We start from the raw sequence: 27342 nt of genomic DNA, 5'->3' as shown, positions 1-27342 counted from the left end.
AGTCCCACCCCACTAGCGACAAGAAAGCCTATGAATTAAGGTCTTCTTGAGAACTTGACAATTTCTGAACTGGCCAAGAAATATTCACCTTTTAAAAAGGTAAAGTCGTCACCGTGCTTAACTAATTAAGCACTACGCCATGAAGGCGTATGGGGGAGTGGATGTATAGACCCACGTTATTTTGAACTCAGCACTAGCTGGAGTTGAGTGGTCAGCTTCACGTCCCGGCCCCTTTAGCCCCGGGGAAAGAGCCCCCGGTTCCCATTGGATAGGAGGCTGGATGAACCCCAGAGCCGGTCTGGACGACGTGGAGAAAAGAAAATTCTTGACCATACCGGGACTCGAACTCCCACGTCTCGGTCATCCAGCCTGTAGCCAGTCGGTAAACCGACTACGCTATCCCGGCTTCTTATCCGCCTTTTATAAAAGCAAAATATTTAGTTACCTTTTTCATAAGAGTCCTAACTCACCGCTAAGTTCTATTTCCTTAAAATATGTGAAATTATCTTCCCATATATGCTTAAGCCTCGCAACTCTTCTTGTGCTTTCACTCTTTTAGATTATTATATTTGCGCAGGGCTCACCTCTCTCCAAGAGTATCATAATGCCCCAACTGTGTTATCATTCCTGACTTAATCAAGCTAACAGTACTGGTGAAAAATACAACTCGGTTTTAGGTAGTTTCGAAAATAGTTGCTTCGACAAGAACACATCCACTCACGCGATCACCGTTGATGTAGACGTAAATGCGCCCCTCATCTCCGACCAGCTGAGCCGAGTTAGCTGCCTGAAGGGAAAACTGAGGCGCTCCGACCACCAAGTCGTCCAGATGGTCCCCGTTCAAATCCACAACGCACAAGGCTGCTCCATAATACTCGCCCATTTGTGTCCCGTCCAGATCTCTAATGATTTTCAGGTCCTCGTCTTCATGATTATCCGGAAAGTCGAACAGATACACCTAAAACATCAAATTATCCTAAAATTTCCATATGAATCCTAAACCAGTCAGTGTGATGCGTGATATCTCATCTGTGACCAAAGTTGTACTGATACTTCTGCATACACAATGAAACTACAGGGCATTATTGCAGGTACTAGAGCAAGTTCTTTCATCATAAAGCAAACCAATATATATACGCCCCTTTGTGCAGTCCACATATTATTCTGAGATGAAGAGAAATTGAGGCAGGCGGTGGGTATAACTGATCGCGCTTGGCCATTATACTCTTCCTGTAGGCACATATTAATCGTAGAAAATGACAGAATACAATGAAAAAAGAAACAGGTATTAGAGCTGTCTGAAGAAAAACAAGAAGTATTATAAGTATTAATAGCCCCAGTGGCCGCGCGGTCTAAGGCATGAACCGTCTCAGCCCCGCTCGAACACTGGGATCGTGGGTTCGAATCCAACTCGAGGCATTGATATCTGTGTACGTTTATTCTGTGTTTGTGTTGGTATGTGTGCGTAGGTAGCGGCCTTGCGACGGGTTGATCCCCTGTTCAAGGAATCCTATCAACTGCTTATAAATTAAGAAACTGAACAGGGCGGTTAAGGTCCATAAGGGCTCTGCAGCCATAGATAGATAGAAGGTAGCCCTATTAACGTTCTGTAGAAATTTCTGGAGAGCGCAGAGAAGCAAACAGCTGGGACTGATGCTACGAGTAAGTCTATCTTGTGTAACTTGCCTTGCCTTTATAGTCATTTGCCCTCGGAGCCCCACTCACGTACAGGTGGGTGGGTCGAGCACTGAGAAACCTTCCTGAGCTCAGAGAATATCCTGAAACATAAATATGGTACTAATTAGCAAGTTATGTGTCTCAAGTTGCTACTTGAATCGCTGTCTTGTTATTCAGGTAAAGCGAATATTAATGAAACATAAGAATCCAGAGGTTTATATGTTTAGATTACCAAAATATACGGGGTACAAATAACTTGAAGCATTAGATAAATTCAGATAATAATAGGACTTAATTCTCATCCGACGCCTATCGAAACCATAGCAGAAGAAAAGTCTATAACAGCAGCAGTAGGAACATTTCTGCAGGGATTTCGAATTACGGAGCTTTTAGAGGCGATCCACTAAATCACATTTAATCGAAATGCCTTAACTGATGTCCACGTATGGCTCTAATTAAACTGGTTGATTCCCTTATCTGGTTATGAATCTATTTATTTACTTAATGTGTTTATTTATTGAGCTCCGGCTTATTCAGTGACTCAGAATAACTTCCGAAGTTATTTAGTGATTATAGCATTTGAAAAATACGTGGAGAAACTTATAGCAAATTTGAGAAAATTTAAAAATCAATATATTCATAATTCACAACCTTTTAACAGGCATTATTAAAACGATGGCATCTAGATCGTGGGATGGGCAGGATATGTAGCACGCATGATGATGATGATGATGATGATGATGATGATGATGATGATGATGATGATGATGATGATGGAATTATGAACAAAATTTTAGTCATGGAATCTCATAGGAGAGAACTAAAGCGAACACGGGTCGATATTAAAACGGACATTAAATTCATCGGATGTTAGTGCATGTACCGTGATATGGTCCAGTGGTGGGCTCATGCAAACACGGTAATGCTCCGCTGGGTCGAAATGTCTTGGCCAGTTACATTTTGCACGACCTAACGTCTGTACAAAGGTTCGCCATTTCTACACTCTGTATATGGAACAACGGCAATGTGGGGATATCTGGGTTTGTTTATGGAGTGCCTGAAGAGGACCCAAAACTCATTTTTACTGTAGGCGAGTAAAATTATTTTCACGTGCCGTTGAGTTGAAAGGAACTCACAAAATATGGCTGAGAAGAGGACACTATTTGAGTGGGGGGGGGAAGTCGCGGGACCCCCCACGAAACAGAAACAAAATTCACATATTTTATTGAGATATTTGTTTCTTTAAAATCACGAAAACTTTGTTCGTAGTTTTATTTATTATAAAAAAAGATAAATTCGTTCTGTGCTGAACTAATTAAGCACTACGCCATGAAGGCGTATGGGGGAGTGGGCGTATAGATCTTCATTTTCTTGACCTCGGTACTAGTTGGATGTGAGTGGTCAGCTTCACGCCCCAGCCGTTTTACCCCCGATTCCCATTGGATAGGAGGTTGGGTGGGCCTAAGAGCCGGTCTCGACGACGTGGAGAAGAAAAAATTCTCGACCCTACCGGGACTCGAACTCCCATCCCTCGGTTGTCGAGCCCGTAGCCAGTCGCTATACTGACTGCGCTATCCCGGCTCCTTATTCGCCTTTTATAGAACCAAAATATTCAGTTACCGTTTTCTTAAGAGTAATAACTCACCACTGAGTTCTAATCCCTTAAAATATGTGATATTATCATCCCGACTCCAGTTTTACTTATTATAAGAAATAAGAGAAGCAAAATAAATAATTCTCATAACTTAAAGTTGTTATTCCACGTTTTAATTTTTTCAGGGCCCCCATAACAACAAAAGCGGCTGTAACCGTGAAGTTCGGGTATTTCAGAATGCAAGACTACAAGCAGCTGGACCGACATTTCTATGGTACAGAGGAGTGGGTATAGAAGGAAGGGAGACAGAACCAAACTTCTTCAGCTCTAATCGAAACCAGAACTTGACGGATATCTCAGTCATACCGCCAACCCAGCAGCTGATGGAGACCACGCACCGCGCAGAAGAAGAAACGTCGGTCGCTGAACATATAGACAGGAATGGGACGAGACCGTCAGTGGGCCAGCATATAGGCGGAGAGCATGAGGTGGTGTGAATGATTATGACTTTGTGATGATGACTATCATGTTGCGATGCTGATGACATGGAGATATGGATGGGTATGACAGATATGGTCTGAGGATCACGGTGTGATGATGGTATGATCTATTTCTTTACTGTTTACTTAACGATGATATCAATAGTTAAGATATTGTAACGTGTATATCCATTGCTACGCAACGACTCGATAAACATGTAAACACGGAGAGAAATTCTTGGTAAATAGCCCGTTGCTGGTTAATGCGTACAACAATACGCAGAACAATAACAAATGTTAATAATAACACTCCAATCTCCAGTTCTGACAGAAGAGGCACGAAGACACAAGCCTCGGCGGTTCAAGATTTTAAATATTAAGAATATTAAGAATATATTATTAACTCGAACGCCTCTTAACTTAATAATTAAAAATTATACAAAAGTTTAAGCATACGTATTATGATTTATATAATAGTAGTACCTTAACATGTTATTGCCTTCTGAAGATGATCACAACTGACCGAAACATGTAAAGGCTTTATATAAATAAATTCTGTATTTCAGCATCCTGTTACATATCTTTGATCAACATCTATATATATCACAGTCCGTCAATAATGCAACAACTCTTTCTTTCTTTTTATTTCTCCACTTTCACAATTTAGCACTTAACACAAGACGTTTCGGCCACAGACGGCCATCTTCTGGTGTCTCAGTTTATCGAAACTGCTACACTGTTCTGATGTGCGCTAATATCAAGCGCTGTAGTCCACTTAAAAATAAATATATATTGTCACACTGGACAGTGCTGTCAAATCGTTTTGTAATACTTCACTTACCCAAGTAACTATTCAAAGGAATTCCACTTGATTTCAGAGCGTTGGGAACTTCAGCAAAATAGTAGTTTCCCTGGCTCCTGCGCCTGCGCGGTGATCCACTTGAGAACTCTCCGTCTCTCATTCTAATGACTGTACCTGAAATAAGGCAGTGAACATATTGAGGAATTTTGTCTTATTTTGGGGTTTTTGCTTCTTAAAGAGCAAAATGAAGGAATATTTCGAAAGGAACAGAGCAGGATCAACTTACCTCGCCAGTCAAGTAAGCCAGGTGCACCTAACAAGAATTCATTGCTACCCTGAAAAGTAAAAACACAGTCTAGTTATCTTGAGATAATTTTTGGCCTACTTTCTTATTTTGAAAAAATAAAAGTAGGCTTGTGTATCTATCCTTCGATCATCTTCTGAATGCCTGAACCAGTCTTTATGGAATTCAATATATATATCATGGCACCTGAACCCACCACAGCGGCGTACTTCATAAATCCCTCCCATCAGTCTGTGTGTCTGTATGTGTATCCCTCCTATCGCTGCTAGGCAACGGCTCGGTACTGCCGCAATGAATAAACATATAACAAAGAAGAACTGAAGGACGCGTGTTTTTCTATGTGGTTCGTGTCCTATAAAAGGAAAGTACACGACACTAAAGAAATTTGATGTCCACGCAGAACCCAGAAGAATTTAAAAATATGTCTCAGATCTCAAGAAACATGCTTCTTTATGTGCTTCATCGAGCATGATTTCATAACAAAATGTCCGTTATTATGTGTTGTTTGCAGAAAATACAAAAAATGAAAGCACCATAAGGAAGTTACCTCAGCTCGTGCTTTCGTCTATCTGTCCGTCTGCATGCATTGTATTTCATCTCCGAAAATAATGGACATATTTCGATTGCATTTCATCCAACCATGCATAATCAAACCAATTTTGACATATGGTATAGAACTATGGGACTGTAGTAAACCATCAACTACCAAAATCCTTCAGTCATTCCAATCCAAAACACTCCGTATGATATCTGGAGCACCATGGCACGTCTCTAACCAAACTTTACATGAAGACTTCAAGATACCATCAATACAAGATGAAATCAAGTCAAACATAAACAGATACAAAGACCGAACAACAGAGCATGTAAACCAGCTCATAAGTGACCTATACACTTAACCCTTAGAAAAAAGAAGACTGAAAAAAATCTGGCCAGAAGACCTTCTCGATGAAGTGTGACCATACGGAGAATCATTACTGAATGGTACCCGTCACAAGCCTTCGAATTTTAAACCATTTACTAATTACTCATGCTGCTACTATGGAGTAGATTGTAAATTTGCAAGAAATAATAAAAAAAAATTTTCATCCAACGAAGATTGTTGAACAAATTTAATTCTGGATCGCCACAGTCTAATCGTATTTCTGGATTGAGAGCAACAAAAAACTTTTCGCTTCATTAAAACTTGTTCATCATACAAAAGTTTTGTAAATTATACATAGACACATATCATTAGAATCTACAAATCTTGTTTAAATCTTCTATTGATAAGGAGAACAATTAAAAAGAACAATAAAAATAATTTTTGCTTCTGTTCCCTGTAATGTTTGTAAGTTAGTGCGAAGGGTTTTGCAGCAATATACTTGTACTTAGAAGAGCTATGAGGTATATAAAAGAGTTGAAAGTGCATTTATACTCCAGTGGTGTAAACACCGATTTAGCGTAGAGGTGTAGCTCCACAGTAGTGTTTGGGAACAATCTAATTCAATTAATATCAAATGAAACCCTCACAACATGAAACATACTCGTACCTGTGGGAAGTGTACAGTGAAACCTGCTTCTCCGTAAGCATAGTAGAAGTACACATGGGAGTGATATATTTCGGATTGTTTACCTGAAACAAAGTACCAGTGTTTAGTCGAACAAATGATTGGGAAAATAGTGACGAAAGAAAACAGTCAAATTTGAAAAAATTACATTAATTATAATTGCAGTCTACATTTCGTAATTCTAAAAGGAACATAAGTTCAAATTATCCTTTAGTCTGATAATCTACATGTGTTAATTCCACAACTTTACAGTAAATTCAGAAATAAATTAAATAATTCCACGCGGTGTGTATAATATGGATACCCATTACACGCTTCGGAAAATAATGATTCGGAATAAAATTAAGTTACCTTTCCTTAGGCTGATATTCGATACTACCCTTGGCTTGGTATCCCTGTCTTCCCCAGACTCTAGTATATCAGTTAATAATTTCCATGCCATTTATCTGCTACTGGAATACTGACCAGTTTTAGGCGTGTTCGACAATTTCCCATTCCAAAGACAGGCCTGGAGGAAGTTTCTTCTGGCCACAGCGTCAGGACGCGCAATGTTACGATTGCAGTTTCAATCTTTAATAGACGTGTCAGCCTGACTCATTTTCTTTACCACTTTCAGCTTTAACTGTAATGTAAATCTTTCGATTTTAGATTCGTGTTGATCTGGTATAAGATATAATTTTCCTGCTATGAACTGAAATTAAGGTAAAGAAACGTAATTTTTTCCCTGTGCGCAATTAATTAAGCACTATGCCATAAAGACATATGCGGGAGTGGAGATATAGCTCCACCATTCTTGACCTCGGCATTAGATGGAGGTGAGTGGTCAGCTTCACGCTAATGACGCTTTACCCCCAGGTAAAGAGCCTTCGATGTCCATTGGCTATGAGGCTGGGGGGGGGGTCAGAGCCGGTATAGACACTGTGGAGTACAGGGAACCCGGTGCCTTGGGGTATAACTGGACCATTATTTCACTACGGGGCATAAACACAGAGACCTAGGACCATGCCAGAGCTCAGGCGGTTAGTCTCTGGCTTCCCACCGCGGCGACCTGGTGTTCAAGCTCAGATCAGAACATGTGGGATTTGTGGTGAACAAAATGGCACTGGGGCACGTTTCCTCAAAGTACTTCGGTTTCGCCTGCCAATTCGCATTCCACTGATTGCTCCACAATCTCCACCATCTGTCATCTGGGGCTGGTACAATAGGCCAAACAGTGGTCGCAGTACCAAGTGGACTCAGTCTCACCCACTGAGAAAAAGAAATAACACAGAGACCTGATCCTCCAGCTTCGGCGTCGGACGCAAGACTGACGACCTTGCTGTGTAAAAGGAAAACTGTTGCGAAATAGAAGGAAGTGAAAACCGGATGGTCTACGTGTAATTCATAGGAATGGACAAATATGGCAGATTCTTTCAAGAACTGTCATGGCTCAAAGAAAGCTCGATGATGATGATCATGATGATGTATGGAAGTGGGGGTAAGTTATTCATTAAAGTAACTGGGTGAATGCTTGTCAGTCAGGTTCGCTAACACACCCACACCAGCCGTGGAGATAAAGCAGCCTTCCATCAAATGCATACCAGAGGCTTCTTCGAAGTTGGGGCATGAAGATCCATCCATTACCAAGATACATGGGACTCTGTGCATCTGTATCTCGACGCCAAATATAAGCTTTTGGGAAGCAGTGATTGGGATCAGGGGCACCTACGTTCTCCTTTCTCATGTCTTCTACTTACGGAAGTCGACCAGTGGCATTATGGTCTCCATGGAAGCTTCCACGTCCGTCGTGTTGTCTGTCCAGTAGCAGATACCATTCATGAGGTAGTAATTGGAATTGTAGGCGTTCTTCCATCGTGGAGCGCAAATCTGGAAAACGAAAATCGTACGAAATTTGAGGCGTTGTCTTTGGACAAGTATTTGGCATTTGCTCGCGTTACGCCTCATTAGACTTCAAGATACATGCTTGTAGGCCCATCACTTAACGTCAAGATGGCCGACTAAGGTGGGGGTAGCCAGCTGGCAACTGATAATGATCTACACTAAATTCATAATTAAATAAAATTAAAGCATCACTTGTTTTGAAAGGGTGCATAACGTTGTCTTCCCTTCGAGGGAGGAACATAAAACTAAATGAAGAAAGCAGTCTTCTGGGATGTGGCACCGTGTGGATGTGGTGCTAACCGAAGTTTCAGAGGAACTTATTGCCTCCATCTTCAGGGTAGAAGGAAAAATAAGAAAATCCGCAAGCGAAGAGACAGTGAGAACAGGTGTAAGCAGACTAATCTTGGAAATAAACTGCTTTCTTCACAGTCACCGCCGTAAAAACCTCAAATCTTACATAAAACTAAATGTTTTATTTGAAGTTGTCATAGCGGTAACTACGAACACGGTGTTCTGGGTTGTAGCGGAGCGTAGTTACATATCGTCTCCATCTTCAGGGTAGAAATTTAGGCCAAGCAAGAAATTAGCCTTGGCGCCTGCTTCTGTTGGTTTTGTGGTTGACTTATAATTCATCCCTGGAGATATATAATTTCCTCTAAACCGTCGGCCTTCCTCCGAACTACATTGCGATATTACCCGGAATACCATCCTCTTCACAAATTAAAAATGTCCGAAATCAGAATGTTAAGATATCTGTTTGCAACTAATAGTAATTAAGTAATAAATTTGGGATATTACGCAACATAAACTTTGGGTTTATACAGGTCAGATAATATCGTTAAAATAGTCACATGTCACTTGTGTGGAGGGATGAAAAATTAATGCAACAGTTTTACGAGGAAATCTCTTAGAAATTTGTTACTTACAAGAGCAGGAACAAGATTGTAAAATCTTGTAAAATTGAATAAGGATCATAGGTAACTGCGATACGAGGACGGGAGATAATCTGAACTTGGCAATAATCGTGTTAAATTTTCGAGATCTAGACCTGCTTCTAGACAGTTAGCACTTATTCTAACACACAAAACAACGATAACTATGTAACTGGCTGGAGCCGAGTACGTACTGCCTCATTTGCTGACTTTCCGCCCATTTATGGAACCCGACTTGTTCATTACCGCTTTCACAGCAACGGGGCTGAGCCCTATTGTGGGAAATTTGATTCAAATCCACACCCTCAAACTTCATTTTTGTATTATCATCTAGTTCAAACCTAGGTCTACCAATTTTTTTCTCCTTCAAATTTCCCAATTAAAATTTTGTGCGCATTTCTCATCTTCCCATATGTGAGACATGCCTATCCATCACATTCTCCTGGATCTGATTACAACGAATTCGATGAAGTGTGTAATCATAAAATTCCTCATTATGTAATCCTCTCAGACGGTATTCCAGAGTTAAGTTACTGAGATATGAATCCCATATGGCAACATCGCATTCTTAAATCTCTGTTTCTCTCGGCGTAATAAGTCGTCACTCTCCCGTCTTCTCGTTAGAAACCTACGGAAATCACATTGACTTTTCCGTGCGGTGCTCAAGCAGGTAGCTCACTTACCACCATCCGATCTCCACTATTTTGCACTGCAATGGCTCCTCCGAGCCACGCGTTATTTTTATTGTGCTGCAGGTTGCTTCCTTCAACTTTCCGGTTACCTGGAAATTATAAACCTGTTTGTACACGTGCAAAAGGTTTTCCTTTGATATGCGTTCTTTGCAAGAACTGCGTAAAGTAAACATTCTGACTCATGTGGGAGGCCCGACTGTATTACATACCATTAAACGATAATATTAAAAATAAATTAAAGCAAATCTTAATCGGAAAGTTATATAACTGTTCTGTCCTTATGTCGGTCCGAATGTAATTCAAATTTAATAACATGATTCGTTGTAGCTTACCAATGAATCGTCATGGAGTGAAGGACGAAAACCTTCGATGTGCTATGAAGGTACGCCCAAAGTCTCTTTGCAAGGTTTGGTTTACATATGAAAACATATATTGTCAGTTAAGTTGTCACAGAACATGTATCTTTTAAATTCTGTTACAGAAATATTTACTTGAGAACACTTCACCTAGATCAAGACATCACATGACAAATATCGGGAATATACCAGTGGAACAGGATGAGATTATTCTAGTCCGAACTGGAGTACAAAGAGTTTCAACCTGTTTTCCTTACACCTTGGCATTCTGAATGCTCCCAGGTGTTCTGAATAGCTTTTATGCAAACTTTAAAAGTAGGTTCAATGGTTGCTATGGCTACCATTACTTTACAGAAAAGTCACTAGTACCCCTTCAACTTACATGTCCCAAATTTTTTTATTGCTAGTGGGGTGGGTCTAAGTCCCTTGTACTGAGGCCACTTCTGGCCTACTGTACCAGCCTCAGATGATAGGTGAGGGTGATTGTGGAGCAATTGCTGGAATGAAGATTGGCAGGGGAAACCGAAGTACTGGGAGAAAACCTGCCTTAGCGCCACTTTGTCCACCACAAATCCCACTTGACCAGAGCCGGGATCGAACCCGGGCCGCCGCGGTGGGAAGCCAGCGACTAACCGCTTGAGCTATGGCGCGGCCCACGAGTCCCGATTACTTAGACTTGATACTGATCAGCCTACAGAACTTACCGGACGGGTCCACAATAAGTTGCACACAACTGCCACCATTTCTCAGGCCACACTGATATACGGTTCCTGGCTGATGGATATACTGATGTTTACGGTATGTCGAGTTACCACGAGGCGCTCCTACAACCAACCTGTAACATAACGTAACACGGTGTAACATAATATTACCAGTAGAGTCTAACACAATATATGGATATCTTATATAATACGCGGCGAGATTGTATATGACACAAAAAGTGTGATCTATATTTAATATTTTCACGTGTATGGGTGATTAAAGGCGGGGTTCGGAATGGTAATTTGATTTATTAACCACCTACAGGTGGTCAATAACTCTACAACTAATTATTACACTATTACCGATTTTCACCCTACAAAACACTCCACTCTAGTCTCTTCAGTCTAGCTGCAGTCTTCTGGGATGTGGCTCCGTGTAGATATTGTGTTAACATACGTTTCGGAGGGACGTATCGCCTCCATCTTCAAGGTGGAAGAAAAAAGAAGAAGAAAATACGCGAGGAGGAACCAGCGTCAGCAGGTGCTAACAGACTAGTTACTTCTAGACTTGGATTTCTACCCTGAAGATGGAAGTGATACGTTCCTTCGAAACGTCGGTTAACACAATATCTACACGGCGCCATATTCCAGAAGACTGCTTTCTTTATGTGGATTTGAACAGTGCGATCATAGTAACTAGGACATGACATCAAACTCGGTTCAAATAAAATTGTCATATGTAAATATAAATGAATTTTGCGAAAACACATTCTAAGGACAATTGCGCGTTTGATTCAGGGTAGATCCAATGGTACTAAAACACTAAAAGAATGAATTATAAGGCATTAAGAGCAGGAGGTTGTTATAATTTGGCTTCAAATATTTAATTTTCCGACACCCAGTTCTCAAAACTTAAGGCTAAAAATAACGGTTGTACAATTACATCTTTTAATTTATACGGAAGCCACATCTGATCACTTACCGTGGAAGGAAAAACGTAAAATAAAATTAATTTACTTGTGGCGAAATCCTGAGATAAACATAGGAACCTAAGAAAGAGGAAAAACATCCTTAAGAGAGAGATGACCGTGACAGTTCGTGTTCTGTAGGAGCGGATGGAATTTCTTCACCCGATGAACGACTAACAACTTTTGAAGAAGATGATAAGGGGCCGAGGGGATATTTCCCCCGGGTGAGGGAAAAGTGGCAGGGGTGTGAAGCTGATAATTCATCTCCATCTAGTGCCGAGGTCAAGAAAGTTGGAGCTATACCTCCACTCCCACTAGGATGACCAACTTTCGGTCATGAATTTAAGGGAGATTTAGTCACGACAAATATTGCGCATTTTTAGCGCCGCGGTGTCAGTCCAGCAAACGTTCACTTTCACTGTCACTATNTTCTTTTAATAAATATTCACATAGTCAACTGCTCTGTAGTCTTGAGCTTTCACTCTTAAACGGCGTGAACCTCAGCTCCACAAATAAAATATACCTTGGCCTCGTCAGACTTCGCACTCCGGCTTGGAAGATCTCAGCCAACTGTACGGCGGGATACTACACTTTCTATGGATTATTATAAGTAATTTTTCGATATTTATCGATGAGTACCTCTAAGTCTAAACTGTCGATAATAATGACAATTTTGCGATCTTGATTGTTAAAGAAATATACGGGAGAAATAGAATGTCAATATGGGAGCAGGGAAGATCCAAAAAAAATAGCTCTAATACGGAAGATCCCGGGAAATACGGGAGAGTTGCTCACCCTAACTCCCACATATGTCTTCATGGCATAGTGCTTAATAAATAAGATCTAAAAGTTTCTGACGATGGCACATTAATACAAATATTATGTTTTTGGACATTATCCGTCGTCGTGTTTTTATCTAAAATACCATCCTGTTTATATTTCAAAACACAAACGTTTCGGAGGCTGAATTCTCTCTCCGGAAATACAGTGAACAATGAATTGAAAAGCATGTGGAAAGAAGCGGTTGTAGCCTAATTATTTGTATAGATATTATGACGGTATTTACTTGGATGGCCTGAACAAAACCACGAAAAATCTCTTGTGAGATATGCGATCTTCGAGATGTGGTCTGCACACTGGACCTTCCAAATATGAAATAGCAGACCCGCCCACTACATGGGTAATATAGTTTCACAATGCAGGCGATGCTGCATGACCTCCGGTCAGTGTCAAGTCAGAAATAGGTAAGATGATAACAGCCGGAAGGGAAATGAGTACCGAGGAGCGAGAGGAATTGACTGACAGTGACGTCACAGAGCTGTTCGGTTTGATTCCGTAAAAGGAAATCACCATGTGAACTGAGTCACGAAGTAGAAATGCCAGTAACCTGACTCTGGCGCTTAGCAAAGTAACGGCAGAGAAACTCAAATATAAAAAATGTGACAGCAAATCTATTGTGATAACTGCATCTGTTTCCACGCGCTTGCAGAAGAGAGTACTTGTGAATGCAATATGATTGAACATGTACATTTCTATTAGCCACAGGTCCAGACTCGTTTCTTCTTCTTCTATCAAATTCTACTCAGGCACTCTGGTCTGTTCCAGCTCAATCGATTCTGAGACAGTGAATGTTAATGTGAGCTCCATCGTACGACAAATGCAACATTAAAACCTCTGAACATGAAAACAAGACAATGGTCAGATATCTCCAGGAGATACTACTGTAGCGAATAAATCGAAATTTCAGAGATGCTCTAAAGAAAAAAAAACTCGGTAGCCTGTAGTCCGCAAGCGAACTATACCGACCGAGCGACCGCCGCTTGTCGGTGAAATTGCTTCCAACTTTAGCGGATAGAGAGTGTCGCGTGGTCAGCGCAACGAATCCTCCCGGCCGTTAATTTCGGTTTTCTAGACCGGAGAAGCTATTTCCTTGAAATAGCTCAACAATTATTCTCACGAGGCTGAGTAGACCCCGTTCCAGACCCACTATTTCTCAGGAAATTTTGTAGCGCCGGGATTACTTTTTTGTTCCGTCAACTGGATTCAGTTAGAACATCTTCAGGAAAAAATCTTCCAAGTTCCTTGTAAGTTGGATTGCTACTGGAAGTCAAAGCTGGGATTCTACAGCATGCTTTATGAGTTGTTCCTTTCGAAAAGTTTTACCGCGTGGTTGTAAAATTAATGTAATCCTTTGAAGGTAGCATACGTTAGTATGCGGTTAGTCGCTAGCTTCCCACCGCGGCGGCCCGGGTTCGAACCCGGGTCTGGTCGAGTGGGATTTGTGGTGGACAAAGTGGCGCTAGTGCAGGATTTCTCCGAGTACTTCGGTTTCCCCTCCCAATCTTCATTCCAGCAATTGCTCCAGAATCACCCTCACCTATCATCTGGGGCTGGTACAATAGGCCAGAAGTGGCCGCAGTGCAAGGGACTTAGTCCCTCCATATTACCAATAAAAAAATACTTTATGCAGCGGATGGGCTTCCTCGTGTTTGCCGAACACGCTTCTTATTGCAAATTGGCCCCAGTTGCTTATCTTCACGTGCCTGATATGGGTTCTGTGGGAAATCCTAACAATATAGAGTTGCATTTTTGCACCGTGGTATTCTGAGTTTGTTGTTAATATGTAATACTGGAAACTCAACCCGTCCGAACTGTAACTGACGGTTATGCATGGATCCTGAGATAGTTTTAGCTCTCGCAAAGTTTGTTTGTACTGGATTTTAGTGAGTACTTCGCTTTCATCAACTACTTCGAAAATGTACGGCCGGAAACAAGTCTGATAAACACTTATTTGTCTAATCATATTAAGGACTATTGTTAAATTCATATTAAATCAGCCCGAAGTCTATATTATATCATTTCCTTATAAGGGTCACATAGGAAATAACAAATTAATTACTTAGATAATGAACTAAATAAACTTAATTAATTCTTATCAGAGACTTAAGTTTGTCTGAAATTCAGCTCCTATGCTTGTGTGGTGTTGGAAATTACTAAGGATATATCAGATGGATGCCGGTCACGGTATCCGAGCGGTCTAAGGCGTGCACTGTCTTCGCTCGCTCGGAAGCCGGCATCGTGGGTTCGAATCCTACTCAGGGCATGGATGTTTGTGTGCGTTTTTCTGTGTTTGTGTACAGGTAGAGCCCTTGTGACGAGCTGATCACTTGCCCAAGGAGTCCTACCAAATGTGTAAGATTGAGAAAAACCGAAGTGAACGGAGTTCATGGAGGTAGGCCCAGGCCCACTGGGGCTGTAGTGGCAAGGAAAAAAAAATATCAGATGGATAAATTAAAAAAATATATCCTCTAACGATATTCAGTTTTCTTTTCATACATTTCACTTAACTTGCGAAGTACAGTGTAAAGAGAGAAGCAAAATTAATTAAACTGTAAATACATACAGGATGAAAGCTGCCAGAAAACAAAATTTCGGCACGTCAATGATACAGAACATTAAATGCTTTTCAAATACTAATACATATTCTGAAATAGTTTCCTGTGGCACTTTTATTGTCAGCATTTGTCATCCAAGAGATTTCAGAACCAAAGAAATCCGAATGCCTGAAATTGCGTCTCAGGAGGAAGGGCCCTGACGTAAGCGCTGTCCATGGCTCAGCAATAACTTCAACACGCATGCGCGCGCACTAAAACAGAAGACTAAGTGCAGACTACTTTAAGTGTGTAACGGTAATTTTTGTAGTAAAATTGCAACCAGTGGAGAGAGAGAGAGAGACCGTGGTTCGTGTTCTGGATTGCCCGGGTTCATGCCTTGGTTCTGAGATCAGCTCTCTTGATTGAGGTATTTCGTGACTTTCCTCAGTTTCTTAGGCAAATGCCAGGAAAGCACTGCTTCTTCCACATGCTTTCCAACTCACTGCGATCCTGAATCTGTCGCTAGATAGCGTGACCTACTGACAGCGGGGTCAAGTAAAGCATAACAAAATATTTTTTTTTATTGCTAGTGGGGTGGGACTAAGTCCCTTGTACTGCGGCCACTTCTGGCCTATTGTACCAGCCCCAGATGATAGGTGAGAGTGATTGTGGAGCAATAGGTGGAATGAAGATTGGCAGGGGAAAACGAAGTACTCGGAGAAAACCTGCCCCACCGCCACTTTGTCCACCAATATCCCACTTGACCAGACCCGGAATCGAACCCGGGCCAGCGACTAACGGCTTGAGCTATGGCGCGGCCTAACCAAATAAATTAGTTGTCATGAATTCCTTTCCTTTAAGAGTGTTGTATAATTTCTTCTACATATAATAAGGGGTACGTGGTAGAGTAGTTTATGAGGCACTATGCTACATGCCGAGAGGTCACGGGATCGAATCCCGATGGGATCATTAAATTTTTCAGTTGGCCTAGTTCTTCCAGCCGATCTATGGCCCTGGGGTCGACTCCGACACTAAGAGAAATGNCAGGATTTTTTAGGGGGGGGGGGGAAATGGCAGCCGGCGCGTAAGGCTGACAACCTTACCGCCATCTGTGAGCCGGTTGACTAGAAAATGTGGGAGCCTCAACCTCTCACACCTCTAAAGGACTTCACGGCCTATTATAGGGACAACCTTACCTTTTATATATAATGTCTAAACCAAATATGGGCAGTACATACAGCATGCATAGGAAAACAGTGAATTTTCATATATTTTCATCAGGAAACCTTAAGTCAAGATAAAGGTTGGGAGGCGCGTACTAATATGGAAAGCTAATGCTACAAGGAGCATTGCAAAAATCGGATGCGAGAATGTGGACTGGATTCAGCTGTTTCAGAATGGGGTCCAGTAGCAGAATATCGTGAAAACGACGGTTTATTCAGGAATTTGTTTCGGAATTAGAGAGAGTTGGTTAGTTTGTTGGTTCCTTAGCAAATTGTCTGTGGATCACATCCGAAGTTCCTGCCTCGTCCTTTCATTTCACACCAATCCCTGGCATTACACAGTATACAGAGTGTCCCAGGAGGAATGTGCCAAACTTCGGGAGGGTGTTCCTTATGTTAAAGTATGCCGATATAACCCAAAACACCTATGTCCAAAGTTGAACGGTTACGGAGATAATGGCCAGAGAAGTGTCAAACTTTGACCGGGGTTACACACTTGTTGATTACAAAATAGATATTAAAACTGGCAGGAATATGTGGATTCTGTAATGTTAATAATGTACGTAACATCAAACTAACTTGTGAGTGACGGAAAGCCATAAAATTGAAGTACAAAATACTCGCTCGCCATGTCATAATTGTCCTTAGGTTTCCAAGCAGTATACATAACACATGACTGGCGAGCGATGACGTAATATGGCTGCGCTATGAGCCGACCACATAACTCTTATTATACCTACATTCACGGATAATCTCTTTTGGAATTTCGTTTCCATTATCTCATGTGGATTATTATGGGACCACGTATGCACATTTCGTAAATTATTTACACCGTCCAGGGTAAAAGACGCCTCATCACTACACATGACACATGAATGGCAAGCGCTGGTGTAACATGACTGACTGCATATTCTGCTATAAGCCAACTACATAAGTATTAAAATACAGTACCTGCTTTATAGTAATTGTTCAAAGTGTCCTCCGCCAGCTGCAATGCAGTTTTCGGCACGCATCATGAGGGATTGGGTAGCAGAAGCAATGTTGCCTGAATGGTGACGTATGTGCTCTGCCGCTGCAAAAATACGATTCCGCAGTGCTTCTCGGGAATCGACCTTAGTTTCGTAGACTAAGGTCTTCATGTGGCCCCAGAGGTAATAATCTAGAGGCGTAAGATCTGGCGACCTCGGTGGCCATGCAATGGGACCACCACGACCTATCCAGCGGTTAGGGAAGGATTCATCTAAGTAGTGTCTCACGTGCTGAGTATAATGTGGAGGAGCCCCATCATGTTGGAAGTACATTTTCCTCCTTATCGTTAACGGGATGTCTTCCAACAAACATGGTAACTCATTCCTTAGGAAGGCTCCATACGTGTTTCCAGTTAAATTGTTGTGAAACACAAAAGGTCCGATCAACCTGTTCCCAAGCACACCACACCATACATTCACAGAAAATCTCTTTTGGAATTTCGTTTCCATTATCTCATGTGGATTATTATGGGACCACGTATGAATATTTCGTAAATTATTTACACCGTCCCGGGTAAACGACGCCTCATCACTGAATAAAATGACGCTTAACAGTTCGGGATGAGCTTTTATCCAGTGGCAGAAATCCATACGCTGAGCATGGTCGCCTGGTTCCAGATGTTGTACCCTTTGATCATGGTAAGGATACAGGTCTTCGTCATGTAAAGTTCGCCACACCTGCATACGTGATACGCCGATGCGAGAGGCCATTCTACGAGTGGAGAGACGCGGACTTCTATCAATCATGCGAAGAATGTTCTCTCGTGTGTTTCTCATTTGTACATCCTCCCTTTCCGACTGCACAGAAACACTCGGAAGAGAACCAGTCTCACGCAATGTCTGGTGAATTCGCGTAAATACACTTCGAGATGGAATCCTTCGATCGGGAAAACGCCTTTGGTACTCTTCAACAGCAGCACGTGCATTGCCACCGCAAAATCCATACACAAAATGCATATCACAATACTCGACGTGTGAAAACACAAAAGGCATTTCAGCAACTCATCACACAACTAATTTACCACCCATTCACGACCCCACTGCAACGTAATCTGTAGGCAGCGCATGAGCTTACGCTAGTGTGACTCGCGGCACTCAAGGACAAACAGATAAGGGTCTCAGCTGACAGGTACGTATAGTGCGTGGACCTGCAAGAAGACCACACTTTTCTCGGGCCATTATCTCCGTAACCGTTCAACTTTGGACATAGGTGTTTTGGGTTATATCGGCATACTTTAACATAAGGAACACCCTCCCGAAGTTTGGCACATTTCTCCTGGGACACCCTGTATATAAAATTGCATCTCACTGTTCACGAACACTGGTGTAGGCTACCAGCCACACAAAGTGCCCGCGTTCAGCTGTTAACAGCAGAGCACGCGTGCCCTTCAGCACTCGTTCCTACTCCGCACAGAACTGGCGATGACGAAGTGCTAACTGAAGTGCTACATGAAATTTGTCACAACAATTACACAGGCAGTTCCAGTGGAGGCAAGTGTAGTATGTGATGGTACAATTTTTCGGATATGAGTTTATCACAATTGTCAACCTATCGCCGATACAAATGATAAGGACCTCTTTATATCCTCGAACCACACCTGTCCCTGGAAATCTTTCAGGAAACCTCGGATTCCAAGAGACATTCTTGGAGGAATCATGACTGAATATGCGCTAGGGATATTGAGGGGTTTGCAAGGATGAATTTGTCAGGTCTCCTAGAATGCAGGGTACTTTTGGTGACCATAGCTGGATAGCAACTCCTTTCATTAAGTTGGAACTAACAAGCGTTGGCGCTGGACACTCAAAGTTTCATATGTTGCACTTATTTTCTAAAATATTTCGTTTAGAAAAGGATCCAGATACTAACCGCCCTTCTCGCTTCGACGAAACGACAAATAACTAATTCAACAAAAATGCCCGTCGTGAAAAACCAGAAAGGAACATTCTTTTTTTTTCATACAAACGAAAACACGAATTATGTGTCCCAACCTCATGCAGAAATGTAAGAGCCTTGACCTTCACATTTAGAGTCCCTTAAACCCACAACTCCCATTCCTTCTACCAATATGAGGGGATAATCCCTAAAGGCTACTGTCAGTAGTGTGCTACACTCAGGCTTACGAAGTTTGTGGATTTGTTTTCAGAATACGAGAAGATGGACAGATTCAGGGATGCCAGTAATACCGTACATAGGACGAATTTGCGCTAGTTCTATTTAAAGTATAATTGAATATGTGAGGTATTAGTTGTCTGAAATTTAATTTCAAGCGTATGTTAAAACTGAGCCACTGAATCTTTATTCTTTTTACCGTATGAAATAACATGTTTCAAAATAGTAGTGTGTATGAATGTATTTCTTGTCGTGTAACACAGTCTTCATGACAAGGGTGACAGGTCATTAGCAAATCATACTGCAGACGCAATATCACCACATGGTGCATCGCCATAGTCTGTTGGTGAACTTCATGGGATGTTGGAATAGCACTAATACGGTACACTTTTATTGGATAGTAAACTGTTCTAAACTCGGATGATTACTAAAAATTCTGACCGATGCATTTCGTAGTTTTCCTCAGTCTGTTCAGGCGAATGTCGGGATAGTAGGCATATCGTCAAATAGGCTAGGACCATCTCCATTTGTAACCTTACCTACTCACAGTATCTTTGAAGCAATTAGCTCTGAAGTTGAAACATTATCAGTCTGTAGCCTGCTTGTGCATATCTACTGCCACTGTCTGAGTAAACTCACGAGTCATCGCAGAGCTGAGATAAATAGGTACAATAATTATAGCGAGGAATACAGAATTATGATTGCACTGACGTAACAGTGACCTTGAGAAGGTTTTAAAGCATCTTCGGGCTCCAATAGAAATAAAACACTCTTCTAGCAACGCAATGGCTCATGAATATTTCCCTACATATTTCTAGGAACGTAATCACGTGTAATAGTTTTGGCATTGTGCCAAGCCTTAGCTTTACTAATTCTTGACCTTGGAAGGAGAAATATTCTAAATGAAGGTTTAGCAGGAGAGAACTCCCAGCAAATAATCGGCATTCTTCAGTTTAAAGGACCATTTTTCAGAAACATTCAAAACAACTGTCAAAATTATTGTACATGCCTATTTTCGGAGTTTTGGAAAATAATCAGAATGTTGATAGTTACTGAAATAAATAACAACAAAGAGTTAATGAATATATTCTTCTCATAATTTCATTACGAACCTCATTTCAACATAACACATTCATTAAACTGAAATACTGAACGACCAAGTTCAGTTTTTTCCTTGAAATTTTTCTCTTTTTCACTACATCCAGGGCTCACACAGCCTCTAATAAGAGTACAAAAGACTAGCTAATGGAAGACGAAACGGCCGGATCGTGAAGCTGGCGAGTCATTTTTACTAAGTCCCCCCCCCCCAGTGGCTCTTCCAGCCCATTCAGGTCCTTGGCCTCTTATTCAATTCCGTAAACGCTTTTTACAAACAGTAGGACTCCTTGGACGAGTGATCAGCCCGTCGCAAGGCCACTACCTAAGCATAGGACAACACAGGCACAAAATAAACACCAAACATCCATGCCTTAAGTGGGATTCGAACCCACCATCCCAGCGTCAGAGCGAACGAAGACAATTCATGCCTTAGACCGCACGACTACAGTGACCAGCTCATGTTTACCAAGCAGCCAGGTTAATATGACGATATCTCTCTCAGTTCTGTCTATACAACTACATGGCAGAGGGGCAGTGTTATCTTTACCTTTACCTCGTTTCTGTTTGTTGATGCAGATATCTGGTAATTTATTCTGAGCCCTCTTCAAATGGCTGTTGCCTGTGGTGATTCGGACTTGCTTGAAACAGCGCACACGACACGACACGGGTGAATCACTCGCCCACACTGGCTTTCATCACAATTAGTAGCGAATGTGACTGGTTTATCATACTGATGAGTTGACATGCTGACCTACTTCAGATCGTTGGTGTCTTTCACAGTACTGCGGGTTCTTGTACAAGAACATAACATGAATATCCATCTTGGAATAACGTTTACATGAAACTTGATTAGAACACGGCCAAAGAGATTTCACATCTCTTGAGAATTTTATGTAAAAGGAAACAGTCCCTTTCTTGGAATGAGAGATCACAGCCCTTTCTGAAATATAGACTGTTGCTCATTTTTCATTCCAACGCACTCTGCATCTCCTGATGGAATATTTCTTCTTCTCTCTGGACTGGATCTCTCCCCGACCATGGCCCTTTTTTTTTAATTCGCTTAGTGGGGGAGTGGAGTCCAACTGGGTCCATTCGGCAGGGCGGCCACTGAGACCATGGCCCTCTCTCTTACCATAAAGTCCCCCTGATAATTCCTTCTGTCGGACTCTTTTTATTTATTCAACTGAGTCTGGTTTATTTGGGTCTGGGACTTCATCTTGTGGCTCCGCCGTCCAGTCTCTGGCAACACTAAGAAGCGAGGCAATAGTGCTTGTATTTTATGTGGTACAAAGATGAGAGAATTCGTTACCTCTCTACTAGGTCTAAAGTTCTATGTTGCTCGCTTGTCTTCCCTAGACAACTTCTATTTTCGCCCCTAAAGACGGGTTAGAAGTTTTCCGTCGTCCACTTACAAATCTTCACAAGCTCTCGCGAGCTTGACCACACATGAAAATATTTGTCGAGATGAGAGATTGTGATGGTTGGACAGGTTTTGAAACAACGCCGAGGTAAGTGCTGAGTTTATGGTTTTTCTTAAGAGCTGTATGTTTGTGCTGAAAATATTAACAATGAAGAGAGCAGTCTTCTGGGATTTGGCACTGTGTATAAGTGGTGTTAACCGAAGTTTCGGAGGAACGTATCGCCTCCATCTTCAGGGTAGAAGAAAATATAAGAATTCCTGAGAAGAAGCAAATGACACATGCATTATCTGGTTCGATAGAAATATGAAAGCCGAGAGACTGATAATGCGAACTCCATGAACCTCCTTGAGCAAGGGTTAGTTACTGAGTCAATCAGTTCTCGTTGCGTTTGCGGAGGCCAAATCTTCCTTACAGTGTTCATAAAACACTTCATTTAGTAGAACAAGAAAATTGCTTAATCCTTTATAATAACTGTTACCTCAATATTTCTCAATCACACTTCACTGGAATTAATTCACTCGTAACATGAAGAACACTTAAGACTCTCATATTTATGAACTTTAGTAATTACGATTTTAGCCGGTCACGGTAGCCGAGCAGTCTAAGGTGTGCACTGTCTTCGCTCGCTCGGAAGCCGGGATCGTGGGTTCGAATCCCACTCAGGGCATGGATGTTTGTGTGCGTTTTTCTGTGTTTGTGTACTGGTAGAGGCCTTGCGACGAGCTGATCACCTGCCCAAAGAGTCCTACCGAATGTGTAAGATCTAGAAAAACCGAAGTGAACGGAGTTCATGGAGATAGGCCTAGGCCCACTGGGGCTGTAGTGCCAAGGAAAAAAAAATTACGAATTTGGTTCCTGTTTTAATGTAGTAACACGCCTAAACTACGTCACTGCGCATTTAAGTTCATTCGTCTGATTTACGGACTCTCTCTCTCTCTCCTCCTACTGCAAGAAATAGACACCAAAAGAAACGTGTCTGGAAGGATGCCCCAGCCCTCATGACAAGACAGCAGGCCAGGGTTACATGCATACCTTGTCAGCATATGTTTCCTTTAGTATAGAGACGAAAAAATATACTGAAGAAAACTGGAAGTTTTATAGTTACCAGACCTAACACAAATCATACTAACCCACCTAATCACAAATGGTCCCATCGTCCCTCCAAAAAACACTGGATTAGTAGCTTAATATACCAAAACTGCGTCCTTCCACGTCCTTCCACGCCCTTCCAAATTAACATTTATCCTATCATCCTACGACAAAGCGCCCATGCGGTTACATTTTCCAGCAAACAATATTCTATAATAACCAAAATGTCGTCCGAAATCATACTGAACTCTTCTAGCACAACCGTACCGAAATTTGAGGGGTAACAACCTACTTTGAATTAGAATGATCCCGGATTCGAATTTCAGCCCGGAGATCGGTTATTAGGATTTATGTTTTAGTGCCATTTTCCAGTCTCCCCAGAAAGTTTGTTGGATATATAGCAAATAATTCACGAGCATTTCAGTTCTCATCTTTCCTATTCCAACAATCACATGATCATTCTGTTATAACGTACGCAGTTGAAAAGACGAAATGAAATAATCTCCGTCGATGAACGGAACCGACCATGAATTTTCACGTGCCTGAACAGTTTTGTTCTTCAGAGCATTACTTTCTCTTTTCATCTTCGGAGTGGCTTAGACAATGAACAGGCATTGAACTAAAATACAACTTTTCAGGTACAAGTTCAACATGCGTGACCTCTGCACAAACAGAACGCTCCCTCTAGAATGCCCCTCACAGATGTACTTACCAGTGTGTGTACCCTTGTTGCCGTAACGCAACAGTGAAGCCGAAGTAACTCCCAACGTCCCCCTGCGGGTCTTGAAATATATAGGCATCTTTCCAATTCAAATTAAATCCACTGGTAAAAATTATCGTGAATGATAATAAAAATAATGCACTAACACAGTTGCACCTTAAACACGTCATACTGAAGAGACACTCCACCATACTGCCACAATTCACAGATCCTAAATGCCTTGTGTGCAAGCGACAGGAAATGACACAGTCCTGACCGATAGCGCGGTGCTGTTCAGGGTGTTCTCCAGCGGAGACTAATGACACATCCGCAAGAAGTATCTGGTGTATGCATACGCAATAGCCTTCAAATTGACACGAGTCCTCGAGCTTGCCTCTGTGACGTGTGCTCTTGCGATATGGCGAGGAATACCCAATTACATCTTCGTCCAACTTCCGCTAAGCACGGCATATTTCGTGGAAATGCTGCGCTGCGCTGAACAATCCGCGCCACGACTCTCACAACAGGTGATTCAAGAACTCTTTAGAAAGAGAGCCCTGAGGCTTCAAAGGAGCATGGGCTGTTACAGGAAAGTCATGGTCACTAGCATAAACGTAATCGTGCCGTACGTGGCTCGAATCTGATCCAAGCATCGTATTCCCTGTCGGTTCCCTTGTAAATTTTGCCATTTGGATAGTTAAACACCATGTCATGAAGACGTATAGGGAGTGAAGTTATAGCTCCACGCATTCGTATTCTCAGTATTACACAAAGGTGATGTAGTTTAAGCGGGCTGGACGACTGAGGGCTGGTTACTCGCACGATAATATTTTCTTTTGCCATTGAGTCTATTCCGTGGATTTCCCAGCCTCCTGTTCAAATGATACTCGGGGCAAAGCAGCCACAGCGTGAAGCTACATATTCATTGCATTTAACACAGAGGTGTAAAATGCAAGGAGCTCGTTAGCGTTGAAACTGACTGTAAAGCAGGCAGCACAATGTAATTATTTACAATCTGGAGACCTTTGGTTCCTTCCAGTTGATGAGAGCTTCAGCTTATCTTTTTGTGTGACGGAAGCTGATTGAAACAGGTTTTTATTAACGCGGGGCCGCGCCTCACGAATCGTGACGTAGCGGCTCTGTCATGCTAACCAGCTTACAGAACCCAGTAGCGTATGCTCTAGCCAGTGTTTCGACATACAGAAACTGAAATAAAAGTAACATCGCTCACAGCTATGGCTGTGCGACGTAGACCAGTAAAAGGCTCACTGTGGCTATTTTATTTCGTAGTTAACTGTGCCCTTTTACATAAAATGCATAAAACGAAAAAATAACAATGAGTTTGTATCTGCCTGTCCACGTTCCCTGGAGAAATTCTGAAGCAGTTGGGCCGCAGGCATCTCCGTTTTAAGTAAAGTTTTCCTTGTGATTAACTGATTAAGAATTACACCATGAACACGTAAGTGGGAGTGAATGTATAGACCCACATATTCTTGACCTCGGCAATAGTTGGAGGTGAGTGGTGAGCTTCACGGCCCGGCCGCTTTACCCCCGGCAGTCATTGGTTAGGTATGTGGATGGGCCCCAGAGCCGGTCTGTTCCGCATCAATCAAATAAATCAGGAGGTGAGATTTAACATTCTTTCTCAAAAACAACACATCCAACAGAAAATGAAAGTAATATATAATGTATAGAATTTTAAGGCCTGTAACTTCTTAGTTTTCGTCTTCCAGTCTGCTGTCTAAAAACATAAAAATTAGAATATACAAAATTATAGATTTGCCTGTGGTTCAGTATATATGTGAAACTTTGTCTCTGACATTAAGGGAGGAACATAGACTGAGGGTGTTTGAGAACAGGGTGTTGAGGAGAATATTTGGACCGAAGAGGGATGAAGTGACAGGAGGTTGGAGAAAACTGCATAACGAGGAGCTTCGTAACTTGTACCCTTCTCCAAGTACGAGTATAATTAGAATGATCAAGTCAAGGATGATGAGTTGGGCAGGGCATGTAGTACGAATGGGAAGACAAGGAATGCATATAGGATACTGATGGGAAAGCCGGAAGGAAGGAGACCACTAGAAAGACCAAGACGTAGGTTGGTGGACTATATCAAAATGGATTTTAGAGAGACAGGATGGGATGGTATGGATTGGATTGATCTGGATCAGAATAGGGACCAGTGAAGGGCTCTTGTGAACACCGTAACGAACCTTCGGGTTCCATAAAATGCTGGGAAGTTCTTGAGTAGCTGAGAAATTGGCAGCTTCTCAAGAAGGGCTCAGCTATATTAGTGAGTAACGTCTTTTAGAATTTCTGGATATGGTAACTACGTGGAGCGGCNGGCAACGGCTCGATAAACACTTCCCCTCGGAGACGGATTCTTGGTAAACAACCCATTGCTAGGAAATGCCTACAACAATACGTGAAAATAGTAGACGTCCATTGCTAGGCATTGTGTTTTTCATGAGATCAGACCCGAGGCTATATAACAGTGAGTGACATTTGCTCGAGGAGGAGTGGATTATGTAGTGTGGTCAGAAGTCGAGAGTGTCCAGTCGAAGATGTTGTAACAAGTCGTATAAAGGTTCAATGAATTCGATCGTCAAACCCAAACCTCAAACATGTTAAAATATATACAGACAGACAGACAGACAGACAGTTGCTTCAAGGTGCATTTAGGGCATTTAGCGTCAAATGAGAAATTTGAAGTGGTTTGGTTTGGGAACGATGTGCCCCTTTTCTAGATATCTTACATCACAACATTGGAGAGTAGTTTTGTTCCTTGGTTTAGTTTACAACTTAACTAGAGCGCTGAGTAATGAACGCTAAGCTAAACTTGAATGGTACATTGGAAGCGACGAGGAAGAAAAGCTGCTTTGGCTTATTTTAAATATTGTTATGGTATCAGTCTGGAGATATATTACTGAAAGCTGCGAAATAGCTAAGCAGGGCAAAATAATCACGAGGCTGAGATTCGAACCAGGTCCTCGACAGAAATGGTATGCTGCAGAGTGTTTCTTCAGAAACCAGTAGTTGTACTTATAACAATCAGACAACAAATGTTCTTTGTGTCATGAATTTCCTGTAATTGGAACCGCACACGGATTCCTATCAACCGGGTACAGGGACTAGTCTCCCGGGGTTGACGTGAGCCTTATCACACTCGTCTGTCCAATACCGATTACAAGCATACGCGCAGCTTTACCTCCACTTCCGACTGCAGTGCTTGGGTTCAGGGATAATTTACATATACGTAAAGCAAGTGTCACGTAACTTCAACAAAGCCAACAGTAACCTTGAATGCGCAGAAGAAAAATTTCAGACATGGGGGTGGGTTCGAGGGTGTGAGAAGTGACAGGC

The 27342-nt window shown here is 41.9% G+C and overlaps 1 protein-coding gene across 1 annotated transcript in view; it reads right to left on the bottom strand.

Annotated features, from left to right (window-relative positions):
• LOC111866623 (integrin alpha-PS3) overlaps window positions 1-24507 on the bottom strand; it is a 37081-nt gene extending 12574 nt beyond the window's left edge. Inside the window, exons 1-9 of the mRNA XM_023855751.2 lie at window positions 23992-24507; window positions 10972-11102; window positions 9903-10000; window positions 8143-8272; window positions 6389-6471; window positions 4839-4887; window positions 4592-4726; window positions 1687-1778; window positions 722-958 (exon numbers count right to left, since the gene is read on the bottom strand). Of these exons, the coding sequence (XP_023711519.1) occupies window positions 722-958; window positions 1687-1778; window positions 4592-4726; window positions 4839-4887; window positions 6389-6471; window positions 8143-8272; window positions 9903-10000; window positions 10972-11102; window positions 23992-24191 (1155 nt within the window). The 5' untranslated portion in view covers window positions 24192-24507. The remainder of the gene's footprint in view (window positions 1-721; window positions 959-1686; window positions 1779-4591; window positions 4727-4838; window positions 4888-6388; window positions 6472-8142; window positions 8273-9902; window positions 10001-10971; window positions 11103-23991) is intronic.
• Window positions 24508-27342: the final 2835 nt, after the last annotated feature.

This window comes from Cryptotermes secundus, unplaced genomic scaffold (genome assembly GCF_002891405.2).
Source record: "Cryptotermes secundus unplaced genomic scaffold, Csec_1.0 scaffold967, whole genome shotgun sequence".
Taxonomy (NCBI): domain Eukaryota; kingdom Metazoa; phylum Arthropoda; class Insecta; order Blattodea; family Kalotermitidae; genus Cryptotermes; species Cryptotermes secundus.
Note: the sequence above shows the minus strand (reverse complement) of the source record. Positions and strands in the feature narration are given on the sequence as shown.